The sequence below is a fragment of the Gossypium arboreum genome, chromosome 13 (assembly GCF_025698485.1).
Source record: "Gossypium arboreum isolate Shixiya-1 chromosome 13, ASM2569848v2, whole genome shotgun sequence".
Lineage (NCBI taxonomy): Eukaryota > Viridiplantae > Streptophyta > Magnoliopsida > Malvales > Malvaceae > Gossypium > Gossypium arboreum.
Genome location: NC_069082.1, coordinates 124,135,482 through 124,159,151, shown reverse-complemented (window position 1 = coordinate 124,159,151; position 23,670 = coordinate 124,135,482). Strand labels below are relative to the sequence as shown.

Below are 23,670 nucleotides of genomic sequence, written 5' to 3'. Positions count from 1 at the left end.
TAAAATGACAAAAGAAATACTTATGCACCAAGAACAACGCGCACGTGAGGCTCTGAAGGTACGCTCCTAGGCGGGACCAATCAAACCTTTTAAACAAGAAAGGCAAAAGGGAAAAACTAGGCAGCCATGTTGAATCAAACACTAGTAGACGACACGCGCTGATTTCTGGTCGTGGGGAAAGAAAAGATAGTGGAAAGAAGAGAAATCTGTAAAGAGCACGTTTAGCTTAGGTAACCCATAAGATCGGTAATTGTCCTGACAGCTGGCAACGGCAGATCCTGTCTTAACAGAAACAGAACCCGCACTTCGGCATTATAATCGCCTACTGCTCAAACCATTGCAAATAGAAAATAGCAACCAATATCAATGTCCCAGTTGTGAAATTAATGATTTGCTCCTTTACTATATTAAAATTTTGAGATTAATTTTTATATTTTAATTTAATAAATTTTGATTGATAGTGAAAAAAAAAGCACTTTTTAACATAAATAATAATTTATATAGGAAGATAAATTGAAATGAATGTTTGAATAGAGTAGCTAAAATATTCAAACCAATTATCAAAACCCTCATTTTAGGTAATCACATTTAGGAATTAATATTATATAATTCATTCATTTTAGTTAATATCGTTAAAATTTTTATTAAAATTTAAGTTAAATTTATTTCTAAAATTTTGACTTTCCACATCATTTAAATGAAATAAAAAGTATCATTTTAACTCTTATTTTAAAAAAAAAAACTCTTTTTCGCATCTCCAATTTTCCATCACGAAGAAAAAAAAGTCCAAATCCATAAAGAAAAAATGAGTTTAAGGAATTGAATCCGAATCTCTTATAAAAAAAATGTTGGAGAGAACTCAAAACTTCAATTACAAATCTCTGTTTATTTAAAATCAAAACAAAAATTGACGGAGAAAATGGATTTTTTTCAAAGGATGAGAAATCAAGAAAATTTGAAAAAAGAAATTTTGAATACTTCTTTTGAGCTGATATAATTTCTGCAGAGCTTATTGTGGATGAAGGTCGTATCTGATGTCACTATTTGTTAGTTCTTTCTAATATGTTATGTTTTTTTTTTTTCAAATTCCAAATTAATATTTGTGGATGAAGATGGTGTTTGGATTTTTGGAAGGGTTTTCAACTATTTAATTTTTTTTTATTTTGGTTAACAATTAATATTGGATAAATTATATTTTACATATGTTAAAATATGTTATATCTGATTTATATTAGAGTTTTTAATAAGAGTGATCAAAGCGAACGAATTATATAATATGAGTGTCGAACTCGAATTAGAAACCTTTTATTTTAAATAGTTAAAATGAGATTTTTTTATATAAGTTACCCTCGTTATTTAGAGTAATTGATAAAGTTAATATATTTACTCTCTAAAAAAAGTAAATTAACTTGAAATAAAATGAGCCACTTTAGCTTAACAAGAAAATCTTAATAAATTAAAGGTTTCAAAGTTGAAATCTAATTATATATTAAATTTATTTTAATAAATTAATTTAAATTAAGTTAATTATTTAATTTAATATTTATAATAACTAATTTAATTATATCTATTTAAAATATTAAAAATAAAAAAAATAACTACAAACTCGAAAAAAAATTAATTAGAGGAATTGTGAAATGTATATAAAAAATTGAATAGTGACGTGGAAAACAATTAGAGTGGCTTCAAGCCGCCAATGATTGAGGCATTGCGTTATCTCTTTTCTTTCCTTATTTGTTGTGTTTATATAAACAAACATTTTCACATTCATTTGTTAAAGGGAAAACAAATCAATCAAAGGGCATTTAGCCGGAGAGAAATACGCGGAAAAATATAATCTCTTTGCAACCATGCAATCAATATCTATATCTGCTTTTATTTCTCCATTTTTTTATCTTTGAATTTAAATAGACTCCGATCAAGAAAAAGAAATAGACAGTACGAGCCAATTTCGGCTCTGAAATGTATATGATATCTTCGCTTCTTCTTCACATGTTCATTGCTGTCGTTCAAGAAAGGGAGTGGGAAAAGGAGAGATAAAACAAATTTCCTCATCTGGGTTTGAATCAAAATCAAAAACCCATTTGCTTGATTACAACAAGTTCGAGTTTTTTTAGTTTTTTTTTTCTTTTTTGCAGGTGAGCTTCAATGGCGACCAAGATAATGGAGCCTTTTAAAAACAAAAACAACCAAATCGAAGTTGAGTTCGCTGAGTGCGATTGTTGTGGGCTAACGGAGGAGTGTACGCCGGCATACATTGCTCGTGTACGTGAAAAATTCGAAGGGCGATGGCTTTGTGGGCTTTGTTCGGAGGCGGTGAAAGATGAGAGGATTAGGTCGTCGTCGCCGGAAGATATTACGATCAACGAAGCGTTGGTTCGACACATGGAGTTTTGTGAACAGTTTAAGTCGTCGAGTCCGCCGGAAAATCCTACTGAAGATTTGATCGCTGCAATGAGACATCTGATTTTAAGAAGTTTGGATTCTCCGAGGAAGAACAACAACGGGTCGTCGTCGTTTGTCCGATCCAAAACCTGTTTTTCCAGGTTTTCGGATGGTGAACGTTAAGAAGGAGGTTTCAGGTTCTGTCTATGTAAGTTGAAATAATATTTGTGCTTTCAATAAGTTTTATGGCAAATGTTCTTTTAATAAAATTAATTTTCTCCAATCTTTACATCAGAGATAACACGTTTTAACGGATTTAAACTCACGTCCTATTATAATAATTGAATTAAAACTTAATTTGTATCTATAACAAATGTTTCTAACTTTGTTAACTTGTGTTTTTCTTTATCTCCTTTGAGATATTAACAAAATTCGAGTCGAAGTATTTTTTTAACTAATTTTCCATCCAATGGTACATGGAAGTTCTAATGCGAATTACTTAAAAATTATTGTAGATTCACAAAATTCTTAAAAGGCTCTAATCGGACAATTCAAAGTAATTGAACGAAAGTATTATTAATATTAGAGTAGCAAATATACTCTATTGTAATTACAAAGAAAATTATAATGGTCAATTTCAACAATTTTTCTTATGATTGAAGTTATGTATGAACTATGCAATATGCTATTACGATCCAATTTTGATTGTTATGTTATACTAAGGTGATGGTGTTAATATGAGAAATATTTTTTTTAAAAAACAATAAATATCTTCCTAACCATATTTTGAAGCTCCGGATATCTCAAATTAAAGAGTTTGTAAGCTGTCTATGATACTTGTGTCTAACATCATTCTCTCAAATGATATCATATACTACCATATGGTGCAAAAAAACTTTTTTTATTTGCATAGTTAACATTGATTTTATAATATTTGAGTTTACAATCCAAATAATTTATAACTTTAATTATAAAACTTATTTTATAAAAAGGCTTATGCCATGTTAAATCCCTTTTATATTATGTAAATTAAGTCAAAATAATATATAATTTATAATATATAATATTTATAAGAAGGTTTTACAAATTGTCCAAAACTTTCATAACGCTTATTATATATAATATATTTTTCTATAACTTTAAAAAAGAGAAGAAGAATATTTATGGTAGAAGTAATTGTGATCGTTTTTAGAGAAAATTGTCATATATGAAAACACAGAGGATTATTAGTAGGAGTGCGTAGTTAAGTTAAAAATTCGATATCGAGTTTAAAGATTAAATTGAATAAATTAGAAAAATATAAAGACTAAAATGCAATTATCCTATTTTATTTTGATGAAAAGAACTTAATGACAATTTTACTATTGCTTTAAAAAATCAAAAGTTTCATAATGACTTTAAATGATATTTTCATTAAATAATAATTATTTAACATTTTATTTAAAATAATAGTAATTTATTAAATATTATAATATAATATATATATATATATATATATATATTGTTAGAATTAAGTGACCCAAAATTCTTATTTAAATAAAATACGATGGAAAATAAAATAAAAGTAAAATCCATATAAAACTAGACTTCTTTTATTTTATTTTAGAATAAGGTTTTAAACCTTATTAAACTCCATCTATTTTATATTGATTAGGATAAGGTGTTTCAATCCTACTAGAATATGGCTTTGCAAGCCTATAAATAGACATAGTCTATTCCTCTTGTATTTGAGTAAAAATTTTTCGACATAGTGAATTTTCTTCTCCTCTCCTGTGGTTTTTTTCCGAAAGGGTTTCACGTAAAATTTATGTGTTCTTTATTTTTATTTATTTAATTCTATTTTATTTTTTCACAATTTGGTATCGAGCTTAGGGTTATTCATCTCGATCACGGTAATGGCGTCTTTGAAGTATGAAATTCATTGTTGGATCGCAACACCGATTTGCGTTGTGGCAAATTAAGATGCAAGCGCTTCTTGCAGATGGATCTAGAGGATGCCCCTGCTAGGATAGATAAGATGCCTTCGACATTAACAGATGAAGAGAAGAAGCGTAAGGATCGAAAGGCATTAACACAATTACATCTGCATTTGTCCAACGAAATTTTGCGAGGATGTGATGAAAGAGAAAACTGCCACGCATTATGGAAGAGGCTAGAACAAATATGTATGTCGAAAACTCTAACAAGCAAGTTGCATATGAAGCGGCGTCTTTATGCTCATCGTTTGGAGGAAGGTGCGTCAGTACACGAACACTTAACGTTGTTTAAAGAAATTCTCTCAAACTTGGAGGCCATGGAGGTTCAAGATGATAAGGAAGATCTAGGGTTGATTCTACTTTGTTCGTTGCCCCGCCTTATTCAACCTTTAGAGACACGATTTTATATAGCCGCGAGTCTCTCACAGTTGATGAGGTTTATGATTCTTTAACCTCGTATGATAAGATGAAGCATCTTGTGGTTAAACCCAACTCTCGGGAGAGGTCTCATTGTTCGTGGGAGACAAAACCGAATGTTGATGATGATCGTGGTAGAACACAGAACGGAATCCTCGTGGTAAATCTAAGGGTAGATCGAAATCTTCAAACAGAGGTAAAACTTGCAACTTCGCAAGAAGAAAGGGCACATTAAATCTGAGTGCTATAAGCTACAAAATAAGATTAAAAGGGAGGTGCGAATCAAAAGGAAAACAAATTAAAAATTCGGTGAAGGCGATGTTGTAGAAGACTACAACGATGGTGAACTTCTAGTTGCTTCATCAATGATTCTAAAGTGGCGAGTGGATACTTGATTCAGTCGCACCTTCCACATGAGTCCCAATCGGGATTGGTTTACAACTTATGAAACAAGATCTCAAGGTGTTGTTTTGATGGGAAATAATGCTTCATGTAAAATCGCGGTGTTGGAACAATTAAAGTTAAGATGTTTGATGGAGTTGTCGAACACTTAGTGACGTGCGGCATGTTCCGAATTGAAAAGAAATTTAATTTCGTTGAGTACTCTTGATTCAAAAGGGTGCAGATACACAATGAAAATGGGGTTTTAAAGATTTCCAAAGGGTCCTTGTTGTGATGAAAGGGCAAAGAAAGATTGCCAAGTTATATGTTTTATGTGGTTCTCTTCATTCTCGGTGATGCAATTGTCGCTTCCTCTTCCTTGTCGATGATGATATTACTAAACTTTGGCATATCGCCTAGGGCATATGAGTGAGAATGGCATGGCGAATTAAGCAAAGAGGACTTCTTAATGGGCAAGGAATTTGCAAACCGAATTTCTGTGAGCACTGTGTTTTGGGAAGCAAAGAGAGTTCGATTCACTAGAGGAATCCATAACACGAAGGAAACGTTGGAGTATATCCATTCGATCTGTGGGGCCGTCCAGAGTGCCTTCGAGAGGTGGAGCTAATTATATGCTAACCTTTATTGATGATTTTTCGAAAAAGTTTGGGCGTTCTTCCGAAGCGAAAGCGATGTGTTTTCCACATTTAAGTCTTGGAAAATTATGATTGAAAAACAGATGGGAAAAGCAGATAAAATACCTCCGCATGCATAATGGCTTAGAGTTACGCTCGATGAGTTTAATAGATTGTGCAAGTCGGAGGGATCATGAGACACTTGACGATTCGTCATACTCCACAATAAAAGCGGCGTTGCGAACGAATGAACGAGCGATCATGGAGAAGGTTCGATGTATGTTGTCAAATGCCAACTTACAAAGTCATTTTGGTGAAATGACCTCTCTTGCATGTTTTTGATCAACCGATCTCCATCCGCTGCCATTGAGAAAAAGACTCCACAAGAGGTATGGTCCGTAATCCTGCTAATTATTACGATTTAAAGATTTTTGGGTGTCTGCGTATGCTCATGTTGATAATGGAAAATTGGAACCGAGATCCATTAAATGCGTTTTCTTGGTTATAAAGCTGGTGTAAAAGGCTATAAGTTATGGTGTCCTGAAAATAGAAAAGTTGTGATTAGCAGAGATGTTGTTTTGATGAAACTGCTATGCTACCTAACTTATCTCTTAAAGACTCTTCCAATAAAGAAAACCAAAAGCGGTGGAGCATCGATTAATACTGAATCAACTCCTCAAGCCAAGATAAAATTGAGAATAGAGTTGCTTCTTCACCGCAATACTCTATCGCCAAAAACAGGACAAGAAGAGAAATTAAACCTCCAAAGAAGTATGCCGAGGTTGATCTAGTTGCTTATGCTTTAAATGTGGTGAAGATATAGATGCGAATCAAGAGCCATTTAATTATTCGAGGCGATTAGTGTGAAGACTCGAAAAAGTGGATGTTTGCTATGCAAGAGGAGATGGAATCACTTCACAAAAATGAACATGGGATCTTGTAAAACTTCCTAAAGGTAAAAAGGCATTCGTTGTAAATGGGTGTTTAAAAGAAAGAAGGACTCAGGAGTTGAAGAACCCAGATATAAAGCAAGGCTTGTTGCAAAGGGTTGATCAAATTCCGTGAGTGGACTTCACAGATGTGTTCTCTCCAGTTGTTAAGCATAGTTCGATTCGAGCTTTGCTTGGTATTGTGGCCATGCATGATTTGGAGCTTGAGCGGTTAGATGTAAAACGCATTTTGCATGGAGAACTTGAGGAAGATATTTACATGCAACAACCGAGAGGGTTTTATAGTCTCGAAAAAGAGGACTATGTTTGCTTGTTGAAAAAGTCCCTTTACGGTTTGAAACAGATCACCAAGACAAGTGGTACAAGAGGTTTGATTCTTTTATGACTTCTCATGATTTCAAAAGAAGTAGTTTTGACAGTTGTGTCTACTTTAAGAAAAAAGTGATGGTTCTTTTGTGTATCTACTTCTTTATGTTGATGACATGTTGATAGCGACAAAAGATAAAGAGAGATAAGAAAGGTTAAAGCCCAACTAAGTGAAGAATTTGAGATGAAAGATTTAGGACCAGCAAAGAAGATACTTGGTATGGAGATTCTCGAGATAGAAAAGCAAGTAAATTGTACCTAAGTCGGAAGGGTACATTGAGAAAGTTCTTTGCGGGTTCAATATGCAGAGTGCTAAGCACTGTTAGTACTCCTTTAGCACCCCATTTCAGACTTTCATCGGCCTTATCTCCTCAATCGATAATGAGATTGAGTACATGTCACATGTTCCATACTCTAGTGCAGAGGATCTCTCATGTATGCTATGGTTTGTTCACGTCCGATTTATCATATGCGATCGGTCAGATTAGCGATACATGGCGAATCTTGGTAAAGAACACCGGAAAGCGATTCGGTGGATTTTAAGATACTTACGAGGCACTACTAATGTTTGCTTACGTTTGGAAGAACTAAAGATGGAGTTATAGGGTATGTTGATGCTGATTTTGCTTTGGAGACCTTGATAGAAGAAGATCTCTCACAAGTTACGTCTTTACAATCGGAGGTTGTGCAATTAGTTGGAAAGCCACTTTGCAAACTACGATCGCTTTGTCTACCAATCGAAGTGAGTACATGGCGATTACTGAGGCTTGTAAAGAAGCTATTTGGTTGAAGGACTATTTAGTGAACTCAATGAAGACCTTCAAATCAGCACAGTATTTTGTGACAGTCAAAGTGCCATCTTTCTTACAAAATATCAAATGTTTCATGAGAGAACAAAACACATTGATATTCGGTATCATTTTGTTCGTGATATTATTGCTCGTGGTGATATTGTTGTGAGCAAAATTAGCACTCATGAAAATCCTGCAGATATGATGACTAAGTCACTTCCTATAACCAAGTTTGAGCATTGCTTAGACTTGGTTGGTGTTCATTGTTGAAGTTAAACCCTTAAGGGTTTTTGGAAGAGGTGAAGAACTTGTTTATTGAAAGTTCGCGATGAAGAACTTGTTCATTGAGAATTTGTGTCAAGGTGGAGATTGTTAGAATTAAGTGACCCAAAATTCTTATTTAAATAAAATACGATGGAAAATAAAATAAAAGTAAAATCCATATAGAACTAGACTTCTTTTATTTTATTTTAGAATAAGGTTTTAAACCTTATTAAACTCCATCTATTTTATATTGATTAGGATAAGGTGTTTCAATCCTACTAGAATATGGCTTTGCAAGCCTATAAATAGACATAGTCTATTCCTCTTGTATTTGAGTAAAAATTTTTCGACATAGTGAATTTTCTTCTCCTCTGCCCGTGGTTTTTTTCCCGAAAGGGTTTCCACGTAAAATTTATGTGTTCTTTATTTTTATTTATTTAATTCTATTTTATTTTTTTCACATATATATATATAAAGAGAGAAAGATAAGTTCTTTCTCATCTTTCTCACGAAAGATTGAAAAAAAAAAAAACTATCATCATTTTCCTTCCATTTCAAGCTTAAGGTGTGGTTTTCTTCAATTTTTCTTTTGTAGATTTTGATTCTTTGAAGCTTGCTTCGCATATATATACTAATATTTTTTTATTTTATAAGTATTTTGGAAGTTGCCATTAAAGGATATTGATAGGAGCTTAGAAAACTTAAGTGAAATAGATATATTTTTAGATAGGAAATTATTAGAAGATGAGTTCTAGCTTGTTAGAAGGGTGAAAAAGAAACAAAAATGGATAAAAAGTTTATTTGGTATATTTAGCCATGTTAAAGGGGAAGTAGAAAACATTGACCACTTTGTATAATATTGGTGCTAAATGGTAGCTTGTGAAGCAGTGAGTATTCTGGTGAAAACAAAATTGCAAACAGGTAATCGAGTCGAAAGATATGCTATGACTAGTTATATTTATTTTATTTTATTTTTATGAGAGTTTCAGATGAGCTTGAATAATTTAATTAATATTTATAAAATTATGTTTCAAAATGAAATACTATGTTTTTATAGGACTAAATTAGTGAATTCATTGTTATGATTTGGATTTGAGTATTATGATTTTAGATGATTGAGTAAGAAAATATTTAATATGTTTCAAATTGGAATTTGAATATGAAACATAATTGAAATGAGAATTATATGAAAATAGAATTGAAATTAATCATGAAATTTGATTTTTACCCTGTTTCTCTAAGTTAGACTAAATTAAGTATAGTTGGCATGCCATAGAGTCTTTATGTTAGAGAATTTAAACCTCTCAAATTCCTAAAGGGTCGAGGGAGAAAAGGCCAAGTCGGTTAGTTGTTATTATTGTTACCCCCAATTCCCAGAGGGTTGTGGGCAGTCTCAATTCTCAGAGGGTCGTGGACTACTTTGATAGCCATTGTTGTCAAACAACTCGGGGTGGCGGATTCATGTATCTGGTTATGAGTCTAAACTTTAGTAGGGGTCTAAATTGAAAGAAAGCAAAAACAAAACTTGAATTTATTTGAATTTTCATATTGTGCAAATTAAATTAATTTCACAATTTTGAATTTTATTAAAAAACTTATTTTCTTTATTCAATTTGTCAATATCAAAATATTAAAGTTTATTAAGATTAGAATTTTCTTTTATTGTGATGTTATTATGATATTTATAATAATATTTTAGTTTATTTCTATCAATTAATTTGTGTCCAATACTTATGTAATAATTTATATGATATTAGCACCACTGAGTATAAAAAAATTGCTTAGCGTACGGTTTGTCTATTTTTCCGTGCGCGGGTAGTTATTCATTAGATCGTTTCAGCAGCATTTGAAGAACCGAAGTTCAGGTTAAATAATGTTGGTGAAGAGTTTACTTTATAGTTGATGTAAATGGCATGAATCTAGGCTTATATATATATATATATATATAATATTATGTCGTAAACTGAATTTAAATATTTTCATTATGTTTTCTTAGCTAGTATTTTATAACTAATGTTTTGATAAAATAGTAAAGTATAGACATTTAGTTTATTGATATGTTTTGAGAAATCTTAGTGTTGGGAATTGATTTGGGAGATAATTTGAATGTAGATATTTTGTGAAAATCTAAATTTTACAAGGGTTTTATGTAAAATAGGCAGAAATGCTATCAAAATTTTTATAAAATAATTTTACCACTGCGTTTATTTTTCAGAAAAAAATGGAAAAATAAGTTGCTTCAGCAACGAAATGTGACATTTTATATTCGGATCCAACAACTGGGTTGGGTATAAGGTGTCACATCTATAATCATCCCAACCACTCATACGTGTTTATGCTTATAATATAATTTGTATAACTTTGTATAAAAATATTTAAAAAAAATTGAATTTGAGTATAATTATTTGTGTAATTACTCCAATTCATGTCATTCCTCTAAGAATTTGGGTGCTCCAATTACACCCAATTCGTTTGAGCCAACCAATCACATTGGTTACCAAAACATGCCACAATTGTATAAAATATAAGCAATTACACCCAAATCTAATTACTAAGTAATTTTTCAATCACTACCTAAATCCATTGTGAAGTTACTTATATCTGTTAAGTTCAAAATTCTCATGAACTAGGTGAAACCATCTCATTAATCACTCTGAATTTTGTATTGAATAATTTAGTTATTTTCAATAAAATTGGAGAAATTTAATCAATGTTAATTTTGAAAGCAAGCAACTGAAAATAATTAATCATTACAATTAATGTTACTATCAATTGTACATAATTTGGATTGATATAATAACAAATTAAGTCCTCAATATTACATGTTTTATCAATTTGATCATGATTCTAAAATAAATATTTAAAAATGTATAATTTTTTAAAAAATAATATATACAAATAACTTTAGCTTCATATAAATATATATAAATAATTTGAATGTATAAATTTTGAGGACTAAATTTTATTATACCAATTAAAATTATGTTAAATTGATGAAAAATATTAATGATATGATTAATTGTCCTTAGATATTCACGATTAAAATTGCATAGATTAAATTGTTCCAATTTTATTAAGAGAGACTAATTTGTTAAATATCGAAATTAAAAGAGACAAAAGCTATTTTTACCCTTGAACTCGCGTGTTTTAACTTTCCTTGGTAAAAAAAAGCATTGCTGTTACAGAAATTCTAGTTGTTTAGGCTATCTAATTGGTAGTATTTTTCTATGTAAATATTATCAATTTGTTGAGAAATTTTCGATTGTTGGTTCTTTTACAATTCATTATTATCTTCTGTAGTAAAGTTGCCTCTCAACTCTGTCGAGAACTTGAATAAATTCATAGAATGATTTTATCGAGAGTCTAAGTATACGAAGAAATAGTAAGTTTATAAAATGAGAATATCTCATCCTATGCTTGAGAAGGCAAGCAATGCAAAATTGTGCTTGACTGGAATCGAAACTCTGACAAGTTTGGATTCGTACTCATTCTCTATAGCTTATAAAAAATTCATTGGTAAACATGTTACCATTTGAGTTAACTTAATAGCCCGTACAAGTTATATAGTATGAGTTCAAATTGAGTCATGGTAAATGCACCATATGAGTTGCTTCCACTTTATTTATTTGCCGTCACTTCTAATAATTAGATTTTTTGTAAAGTCCAGTGACAAGATAATTACCGAAAACAATACCAATTTTAATTTATTATTTTTAAGTTTAAATATGCTAAAGGTTTTTATATTTTTTCAAAATTTAAAATTTAGTCCTTATACTTTAATTTTGAGACAGTAAATCATTGTACTTAAAACATAAAACATAAAATAAAAATATAATTTCAAAAAATAAAAAAATAAAAATCCTTAAAATTCATAAAATAAAAAATAAAAATTAATTTTAAAATTATAAAAAAAATAAAATTTATTATTATCTAAGCCAGACTAATTGGATTAGGAATCGACTGAGGTGTCATGGTGGGGGAGGGTGGAGTAGATTTATGTCACCATTTGCCCACAACACTCATATTCATCATATGCTTTTATCTCCAACTTGAACTTATGTAAACATCTCTGCAATTTCCGAAAATTGTATCTTCTTATCAAGTTGTAAAAGTGAACTACTAAAGAATGTAAGATTCATCAACATTAACTTAACGTACAAACGATGGATGAAATACATGGGAGGATCAACTGACTATCAATCGAGATGTCAGGGACTTGTGAATCACATCACAATAGGAGTTATCATGGAACATACTGATGGCTTGGATGTTGATAAAATAAATATGAAAATTTTAAAATTTTACTTTTTTCATTATTTTTTGAAAATATATTTTATGTTTTTATTTAAAATATGAAAATAAATAATTTTAAAAAAATTACGTTAAGAACCAAATTAACAAAAAACTATAAATGTTGGGGCTAAAAAAATATTTTACTTTTAACATCGTTAACTTTAACAACAAAATTAGACTTAAATATCGAGATTTAAAAAGAAAAAGATACAAAGACTCAATATCATAAAATTAAATTACGGAGCTTACAATATATTTAAACCTTGATTTTTAGTAAACCATTTTTCACATCCTCTTAATAAAAAATAATTAACCATTTAGCCGTAAGTAGGTTTGGAAAAATATCTAGAGATTGGCATCGGAGTTGGTTGGACCTTATCACCTCACGAAGGCCAGCCTCTGCAATTTGTTCATGTGCTACTTGTGGGTTTTTTACAAATCTAATATAAAAAAAATTATTATATACGAAAATAGGTTGTCGGATAGATTATTTACGAAATAGGTTAATTTTTTAGTCGCGCCTACCTAACAGTAGCGACATATTATTTTATTAATAAATTTTTTTAAATATTTTATTATTATTATTTTATTATTATATTTTTTTAAAAAATCGGGTCAAAACAGGTCGCCAGGATCTCGAGGCGCCACATGTGGCGCTCGCTGCAGGGCGCCACACCTGCAAAGCAATCGCTGACTCGACTGGTCCTTTCTTTTTTCTTTGTTTGTTTTCTTCTTTGTTTTGTTTTGGTTAATTACTCAAACAAGATTTAATTTATATGAATAAGGGGTGCCAAATCACTGCGTGAACAGCATTACATGGCAGAAAAAAGTATAGGTATAGTGTGTCTTCAATTGTTATAATTTACTACTATTTTAGAAACTCAATTTTTTTATTATAATAAAAGCAATTTTAAAATAATTGCATCTTATATCTTTTGATATTAAATAATTACATAATTTCTTTATCAATAATTGTGTAACTTAGACGGAATAAAATAAAAATCAATATATCAATCTTAAGAAAGACATGACCTAAAAACTACTATGAATGAATCAGTGGTAGAACTAGAGAGGTTGACAAGGGTGTCTGTTTCTCCTATAATGAGAAATTTTTCATTTACATTTTTTATAATTTATATAATTTTAAATTAATAATAGCAAAATTATACTTTAACTCTTTAAAAAATAATAAAAATCTAATTTAATCATATAAAAATAATAAAATATTAATCGATGAAATTATATTTTATCATTGTAAAATATATAATTTAATTTCGATCTCAAAACAATTTTTTACCTCCATTATTGGAACCAATTAAATTAGGCAAAAATCAATTGAATCAAATAATTGATTGAAAATTTTTATAATTTATAAAATTAAACGAATAAATTTTCAAATCTTGTTTACACCTTGGTGGAAGAGCATGAAGAGGGTTTAGGTGTTATCTATACATTGAGGGTATTATCTATGTTAATATAATCGAGGTTTTACTCTTATGAATGAGGAAACCGTACAAATGTAGAATTATTAGATAAATTTTTATGTTTGTAATTATTTTAAAATTAAATTATTAATAATTTAAGATTATATATTCTAAATTATTTTGTTTAGTTTAATAATGTTAAATTTATTTTGTTCAATATTTTGCTATAAATAATTTGTAACTGTAAAGAAAATAATTTAGAATTTTTAGAAGTCAAGAGACTAGAAAATTGAAAGTAAAAGAGATTGAGAATAAAAATTAGAAAAGACGGAGGAAATTGAATGGAAAAATATGATATTGGTGAAAGTAGTATTAGAGTTTGAGGGCAATAAAATTTGTAAATATTGGTGCAATAAAATTAATTTCTAAAATGGTATTTTTAGTAGTGTATTATTGTATTGTGATTTTTTTATAATGTATTTTAAAAAGTATTTTATAGCTATTTTATTAGTAATTTATGATTAGTTTATATAGTGGTTTTATTGGTTTTTCACCTATTTGGTATAAAAATTTATTATATACTGAAAATAGATTTTAATAAAATACGGGTTGAGCCTCTTAAGAAGGCACCACATGTCGCGCTTACCCGACAAGCTCAACATGTCGCGCTTATCGGTAGGGGCAACATGTGGTGCCTCCTCATTAGGCGCAACCCATTTCCCTATATATACCCTCCCGGGAAAGCATGAGCAAAAAACTAGTAAAAAATTAATAGATGTAAAAAGAGAGAAGAAGAAGGAAGAAAGGAAAAGAAGAAGAAAAACAAGGTATTTTAATTTATTTATTTTAAATAGAATGTAGAAATTTGTTAGAAATTTTATTATTTAATGTTATTTTGTTAGATAAATAATTTTGTTTGCTAGGTTTTGAATGAAAAATTTTGCATAAAAATTTTGAAAATTGTGAGAATTTTGAACTTTTTTAATGATCTAGTATTGAAGATGGAGAACAAATTTTTCGTATGCGTTTATTTCGATGGAGAAATTTTGACAACAAGCGTCGGATGTATATTTGAATGCCGCAAACAAGTTGCAATGAGATTTAATAGAAATATCTCGTTTGATGATATGAAGGAAAAAATTAGTGAAAAAATTTATAGACGTTATGGAAGAAGGATCTCGAAAATTTTCTACAAGTTTCCAGTTTCGATGGATCCCATAAAATTTACCGAAATGGAACTTGTAGACGATGAAGATGTGGAGACAATGGTCGCTCTTTACTGCCATAGCAACCAAAATGCACCGATTCACTTATTTGCTGAGTTAGCTATTATGGAGTCAATAGAAGATCCAACTCCATTAGGTGAAGAAGATGGACCTCAAGAGCCGTGTACGGTGGTTCCGATATCATACGTTGGTAGTCAATCAACTACACATGGGATCGACATTGATCTTAATGCTATACTCGATACTAATGTGGGTGGTGATGATGTATACCGAAGTAGTGATCCTTCTGATTATGAAGTCGATATTGATAGTGATCCCGACGTGGATGATGTCTCAAATGATATTGACGATGAAGGTGTGAACGAGGATGAAAACATTAATGCATCTTTAGTCGGGAACCAGATCCGTCGTATTGTGATACACAATAATCCTGGGGCACACATGTCTCGGATAGACCCGATCTGGCGCATGCGTACCAAGTTCCGGTACCACGAGATACTACCTGCTCACCAGATGGCCATATATTCTGATCCTGAGGAGTTGTTCGTGGGCCAGAGATTCGAAAGTAAAGAAGAGTGCGTATTTGCCATTAAGCGGTATAGTATGAATATATCAGTAGACTACAAAGTCGTCGAGTCTAAACCGGCATTATATATTGGAGAGTGTTGGAAGTCGGCAGAAGGCTGCAAGTGGCGGATACGAGCTGCATTTATCCAGAAGTCTCAGATGTGGGAGATACGAAAATTTGTTCAGCCTCACACGTGTACTTCAACACGAATGACAGAAGATCATCGAAAACTTGATTCGAAAACTATCTGTACATGCATCATGCCAATGGTTGAAGACATGCCGACCATTAAAGTTTCGGTATTAATTGCCGAAATGCAGGCATTATTCCAGTATCGAGTATCATACCGAAAGGCATGGATAGCTAAACAGATGGCAATGGAGCAATTGTACGGAAATTTTGATGCATCGTACAATGAGTTCTGAGGATGGATTGCAACAATGAGGAGTACATACCGTGGACTGTCATTGAGTTGCGAACACGACCTTATTATGGCCGGATGAGCAACGGCAACCGGGTAAAAGGATTTTCCAACGGATGTTTTGGACATTTGATCCATGTATGCGCAGCATTTCCCCACCGTAAGCCATTTGTGCAAGTGGATGGGACATGGCTATACGGTAAATATACACAAATCTTACTTATTGCGATTGCTCAAGACGGGAACAGGAACGTGCTACCGATTGCATTTGCCATCGTAGATAAAGAAAACATGGAGTCGTGGGAATTCTTTCTTACAAATCTACAGAGGTATGTAATTAGTAATGATAATATTTGCATCATCTCCGATAGAGGGAAAGGATTAATTGCCGCTATTAGGCGTTCTGGTGTACCATGGAGATCCGTTTACTGCATACAGCACATTGCGGCTAACTTTCATCGAGATTATAAGAATGCAGATTGGAAGAGACAAGTTGTGAAAATGGGTAAAGAACAACCTTATCATTTCAATATATAACATACATTTTTTATGGCGAGATCAGAATTTAACTTATATCGTCTTAATACATACACGACTTACGAGCTAGAACCACACATTTTTCTACAGAGGATGACTCGGCTTGAGAGTGACATGGAAGGTCGACGAACACATCCTTCCGACAATGGTTGGGTAGCATGGAACCATGGCAATGGGCTCAAAGTTTTGACGAGGGCTTTCGTTACGGTCAAATGACGACAAACTTGGTGGAGGGATTAACGTTGTGTTGTTAAAACGCGACATCTTCCAATTTCATCTGCCTTCTCACTACATTCTATAGGTTGGCTACATTGATGCCAAGAATGGGTCAACAACAAGTCAACCAGATGGAGGCGGACACGTGTTTGTCGAACATGTCGTGGATGCAATTGTTGCAAACCGCTCGGATGGCGAGGTCGATGGACGTAGAAGTATATTCACGATGTAATGAAACGTTTAGCGTTACTGAGACCATCGGTCGTCGACCGAGATTCCACCTAGGTCATACGGGTTGATCTCCAAATAGACGGTGCGATTGTAGGAGGTTCCAAACACTTCATTATCCTTGTGCACATGTTGTGGCGCTTGTGCTAAGGTCTCACTCAATGTAGATCAATTTATCGATGAAGTGTACACACTTGAACGCACGCGTTGCGTGTATGGGAGAATGAGTTTCCCGTGCTTCCTGACCTATCTACTTGGGAGATTCCTCAAACGACCTTTGAGCTTATCCCAGACAAAGGCTTGCGTAGGAACCCGAGAGGTCGTCCGCAATCATCAAGAATCAGAACGAAATGGACATTAGAGAGAACCGACGGAAGTCAGTGTGGAGTATGCAGATTAGTGGTCACATCGAGTAATCTCACTCTGAAATTACCAAACTGGACAATCATCGCGATCAGATAGAAATTAAGATGTTATTCATTACATGTTGCTTATTGCATGTTGAAAGAAAAATTATTGCCTTTTTAATTCGTATTATGTTTTTCAAGTAAGCAATATCCAGAATTTGCCCTCAAATTCGATAATAAATTGCCAAATAAAAAAATTGATAAATATAATGCAAAAAATAATTTACATAAAAATAAAGTAATTTACATAAAAAATAAAGTAATTTACAATACAAAACCCCTTAAAATTGATGGTTTGATGGTGTGGTTCTAGGGGTATATCTTTGTGGAGCTCGACGTTCACGTTATGGGCGACTACGATGATCAACGTTCTCTTCATCCATATGTATGGGTGTAGAGAACGACTCAAATGCCACTGATGAACTCGAGCCGGGGGGAGTAGAGAACGACGCTGGATACGGCCCGGGGGGAGTAGAGAACGACGCTGGATATGGGCCAGGGGGAGAAGAGAACGGCGACGGATACGGCTCTGGAGGAGCAGAGTACGATGGTGGATATGAGCCAGCAGGAGTAGAGTACGATGGTGGATATGAGCTGGAAGGAGCGGAGTACGGTGGTGGATAAGAGGTAGAAGTAGTAGAGTACTGATGTGGTAGGGGGCTGAAGGTATTAAAATCTGAATAATATCCGGTAAATGAAGAGCAGAAATAGTCATTGCCCCAAAATCTGGATAATAAGAGCTACTCCCGAGTGTAGCTCGGATCGCTCCGGCCTGGCTCCGGCTCCGGCTCCGACTCTACCTCCGGCGCTGGTGCATGATATGGATATGGAAGATGTTGCCCAATCCGTAGTCGTATGAGGGGGACAACCATCGACCGCCCACCAAATAAAAATGGTTTCCCTTCTCATAGTACCACTTTAGTATCTGTGTGGAGGGCCGCAGATCCAAACAACGATGCATCCGAGGTACCCTACTAAACCGGTTGTTCCACATCGTAATATATTCGAATGCTCATCTCCCCAATCGCCCATGCCTCCCCTCCTAGTCATGCAATGTAGCTGTTCATTCAATCTTCTTGGTCGTGTCGGGATATATTGTATACAACCAAATCGTCGGAGTACTCGATCGCCATGGTACCACTCCACCGCTTTGAAATCGGATAAGGGTGCGCTAATGCACCATAGGTGTGAGTGGACGTGGGCATACGATGGAATAACAAATGTAACTTCAGAATGAATATGGCATCCAAATGAACTGCATAGATTCATAACATTTTATATTAACGCGGGTTAAGTGAGATAAAATAATAAAATAAAATAATATTAGAAAAACTTACTCCTCTCCGAATGATTCTCGATCATCAGACGGTATATCGAAACTGTGTATGACCTCCCAATACCCGGATTCGTGCTCCATCTATGAAAATAAATTGTTAGAATAATATAATCCGAAAAAGAGACAATTAATTGCTGTAACGCTTAAAGATTCATCACCTGTTAACGAGTGGAAATACATATGATTGGTGACTAATGGATGCCAAGTGTACTAGGCCAATTTCAGCCCAATCCCATTTACAATTTAAAACCCCATTTACAAAACACTAAACCCCTTAAAAAAAACCCCTAACCCAATAAGCCCACTAAGCCTAAACAACTAAACCCAAGCCCAACTACCCCAAACCAATAATCCCACTCAAGACTCGAAACCCTAATCCCATTTATACCAAGACGCCTCGACACTAGCCCATGCCCGGCGCCCAGCCTCCCATGCCACCATGTCGGCCACCACGCACTCCACAAAGACCTACCATACCTCGCAAAAACAATGACAAGCAATAGGTAGCAAAAATAATAATAAAAGTGTAACAAAATAGGCTATAAAAAGCCGAATGAAACACCGTAAAAGGGTTCCAAAAATTCAATCAAAGAGAAAAACCTTCGATTTTTAGCAAATACTACATTCATCAAGATTTAAATACCATAACATCATCAAATCGAGGTTGAAGAAACAAAAACCCTAAGGTGATTTTTTTTTTCTTTATTTCAAGTCGGTTTTAAGTTTTAACCTATTTTATAAAACATAAAATATAAATAAATAAATAACGCAAAAAAAAAAAAATTTACCTTCCACCATCACATGTCATGGTTTGCCAACGTCCGACGGGGCTCGGTGGCCGTCCGTGACCGATCGATAATGACGACCCGTGTGGCGAAACCCTCTCCTCCCTCTCCTTTCTCCCTCTCTTTCTCTCTTTTTTTTTCTTTCCCACCTCACAAATGTTTTTTTTCATTTTAGGCTATTTATAGCCAAAGGAAACTGCACTGCTTTTGGTACCAGATTTGAATAAAAAACGCGCGTTTTGAGGCGGGCCGACCCGATCCGACCCGCTCCGGACAAGGATCCGCGTGTTTTTATAGAGGGTTATTTGCAATCAGTCCTTCCGCATTTTTATGTTTTAAATCGACTTATAATTTTTGCAAATTGACCCTATTAACTGTTAAACTTCGCAATTTGGTTCCCTTGATGCGCACCGCTTTAAAGGCGTTGGAAAATTTCTCTATTGGTCCCCACTACATGCACGCGTGTTCGAATGAGTCCTCTCTTCTGTTTTTATTCTAAATTTGCCCCAAAAGTTTCGATTATAGTTCATTTAGTCATTTTTCTTACTTTTCTCATTTTAATGTATTGTATTTATTATTATTATAGATCTTATCATTTATATATATATATATATCTTAATATATATATGTACGTATGTATGTATATATTATTATTGATTTTTACTTTAATGACATTATTACTTTCCTATCATCTTATGATGTAAATATTTCAATATTATATTATATACGTATTTTTATAATGTACTATTTATATATGCTTCTAATATTTTACAGGTATTTTTATGTAAATGTTTAATATTATATATTTTTCATATATGTTGTATATAAGTCTTTTAATATATATTTTATATATATTTTTAATATTACTAGTTATATTTTTATGTATACCTCTAATATTATATTATATATTTCTAATACTTGTATTTATATATATATGCATGTATGTATTTATGTAATATACTAATGGTCTTCTTTTTCATATTATTATTTCTAATGTATGTATATATTTCTATATTTATAAATTATGCATATACATTTTAATGTTCTTTATTGTATACTCCTTTACTATTCATACACTTTTATGTATGTGTATATATCTTTTATATTATTAGTTATGTATTCTTTTTACTATTTCATGTATATTATTATACATGTATACATATATGTTCATATTAAATATATTATGTATATATATTTCTCACGTCGTTACATACATACTCTTAATACCATTTTTATATATACGTATATTTATTATTTTCTCGTATCTTATATTATTATTACATTTAATCTTGCATGTATTATTGTTATTTTCTTATATTACTTGTCATACTCGTTGTTCGCTTCCATATATTTCTAGTTCCTTTATTTATTTTTATTTTTATTTCACGTCAATTTGCTTAGCATAAAGACAAAAATCTTATTCTTATTTTTAAATAAGCGAGGCAATGTATCGATGTAACATTAGGCCGTAAGTTTCATCGCTATGTTGGATGAAATTTTTAGGCTCGTGTTAAGACGGCATATCCTTCTCAAAATAAAAAAATTGAAAGTTTTCGTCTTTTGAATTGGATCACGATTGAATATTACTTTGAACTCGCATTTTGAAAATCAAGACAACACTTGTTTATGAGATGCCAATATTTGGGCGTCACGAGGGTGCTAATACCTTCCTCACGCAGAACCACTCCGAACCCTAATTTTTCTCCTGCTTTTAACGTAGACCTTAACTCGGCCCTTTCCTCGATTTTTAAAAGAAATCTAATAGGTGTCCGATCACACCTAGAAAAAGATCGGTGGCGACTCCCGGTTTATTTTAAACCAAATTTCAATTTCCAAGTTTTTAATCGCCACACTTAGCGACCCGAATTCAAAACAAAATTTTTACGTCGCAACAGCTGGCGACTCCACTGGGGACCTAGCCTTGCGAGTCGAGTCGAATCAAACACGTTTTGTCAAAATTTTCAAATTTCTTTGTTCAAAGTAAATATTTGGTCGTGATCCAAAATCTCGCTTTCAAAATTCATGCATTTGTATCATGTCGTAAAACTTGCTTATTTGGTTGTTTCTTAGTTTTCGATTTTTATGGTTTTAATTTTGGTTTGGTTTAAGTAAAACGTAAAGGTTCATGAGTTTTTCCCACACACCATGCACTTGCATTTTCGCATAACATGAGCTCTTTACCCGGCCCCGTCTGCTTAAGTGAAAGTAAACACTACGCCTTCGTGAGTTAACTCGTCCTCCGCAAAGCTAGTGAATACTTTCGGTTACATATGACTTATGCTTTCGTGAGTTAACTTGTCCTCCGCATAGGCATAAGTAAATGTAATCCTCGAATTGAACTCGTGAGCTGTGATGGGTTATGATCGAGGCTTCAGACTAATCTTAGCGGATGATAGTACGAGCAATTCGAAAACTTGCCTAGAACCGAGACGCATATAATGAACCATACGAGCTATCCAATTAGAGCCATGCCGAACCTCTCGTCCGCTTATAGTCACCAAAATAAGTACACGGGAAAATGCCTTTTACCTTTCATTTACACTGCTCATGCAAAATAATTGGATTGGGTAGTTTAGTTTGTTTTTAAATTATATTTGTTGTGTCTACTAACCAAGTTTGTTTGTTTTATTTTCATCATGCATCATAGGCATCATATTAGGAAGGTGTTGATTAAAGGTTGGTTGCCAAAAACGGGTTTCGATGGAGGAGTCAATTACACAAATAACCAAGAAGAATGCCGTGGTTCGGATCGGTCTCTAAAAACTCGAGAGAAAAGGGGATAGTCTAGTGAAAGGGTGTGTCGCCAATTTGTCCGAACATATAACTGTAAATGTTCGCCAAAATAACGAGGACTTGGTTCAATTTGGAATCGGGGGATTCAGACACTAGAGACGCTTTTCACCGAAAGGTATGGAGATATAGCTCACCGATCACCATCCGTAGACGAACAGTTGATTCAAGCCATGGTTCGGTTCGGGACCCACTTATCGTTGTTTCACCTTCAATCAAGAAGACATGACTCAACCATAGAAGAGTATGCTTCTTTACTCCGCATCGACAATGTACAATTCGCAAAATATATGTGAAGGAGCCTAAGCCGATGACCTTCAAGAAAAAGTTAGTAAGACCGATGACATGACCGATGCATGGGCTGAAAAAGATGAAGAAGAAGAACGAAACCATTTGCATTCCATGGTCCTCCCTACGAGATTTGACTCGAACCATCCCGACATGTCAAAAAGGGTAAATCTATTCGCTGGCCATTTATGGTCCGGTTATTTTCCCAAAGATTCTTGGACATCTCGAAGTGGCAGTAGTTGATTTCTTCGAAAGGTTAAAACAAGGAATCAACCCCGTCCCAACCATCCTAGCCGAGACCTTCGTGTCCCCGAGTAGTTGTCGAAGAAAAGGGAGGGACGATTTATCGGATCTGTGCAGCTTGCTCAATGTTTGATTTTAAGTCACTTCGGAAGGTAGAGCGACTCCATTCCATATGTTTTCTAAAACATTCTCCCGCTAGAAGCTTTCCTCAAGAAAGAATGGTCAAGGAAGTTCTTGAGCAACATTGGGTATCGCCTTCGTAACCTTCACAGAGGATATAATATGGAGAGCACCTCGGATCCGTCCTTCAAGGTTGCTATACAAATGTGGAAGCCAAGATTGGGTACCTTTACTTGGGTTATGGGAGGAGTTGGATATGCTCCGCTATTGGTCCAAAGGCAATTTTCTTGCGACAATTCCTCCCCGCAACTGGAGGATTAGCACAGTTCGAGTTCGCTTTCACGGGTGAAGGATATATGAAGAGAGTCCGAGACACTGCAAAATCTTGGAAGGAAATTCATTTCATGGAATTAGCCTTGTATGCTGATACCCTTACCCAAGATTACAACGTATGGAGGAAGCAACGGGTGAATAGTCAGCAAATCTCGACAACAAACCACCCCATCCAGAATCCTTTCTCGAAGGAAATGCCGTCTGAGCTAGAAATGGCAAGACAAGAATTCGAGCGAGAAAAGGCCAAGATGTCTCGAGACCTTAGTGCCCTTCAAGAAGAAAACTATCAA

The 23,670-nt window shown here is 33.4% G+C and overlaps 2 protein-coding genes across 2 annotated transcripts; both read left to right on the top strand.

Annotated features, from left to right (window-relative positions):
• Window positions 1–1,744: 1,744 nt before the first annotated feature.
• On the top strand, window positions 1,745–2,654 carry LOC108463322 (uncharacterized). The gene is made up of 2 exons (XM_017763275.2): window positions 1,745–2,059; window positions 2,139–2,654. Exon 2 carries the CDS (start codon window positions 2,149–2,151, stop codon window positions 2,566–2,568), a length of 420 nt encoding a protein of 139 aa, XP_017618764.1. The 5' UTR covers window positions 1,745–2,059; window positions 2,139–2,148; the 3' UTR covers window positions 2,569–2,654.
• Window positions 2,655–15,114: 12,460 nt separating this feature from the next.
• Window positions 15,115–16,101, top strand: LOC128286852 (uncharacterized). The gene has a single exon (XM_053024609.1). The coding sequence runs from the start codon at window positions 15,115–15,117 to the stop codon at window positions 16,099–16,101; it is 987 nt and encodes a 328-aa protein (XP_052880569.1).
• The last annotated feature ends 7,569 nt before the right edge of the window (window positions 16,102–23,670 follow it).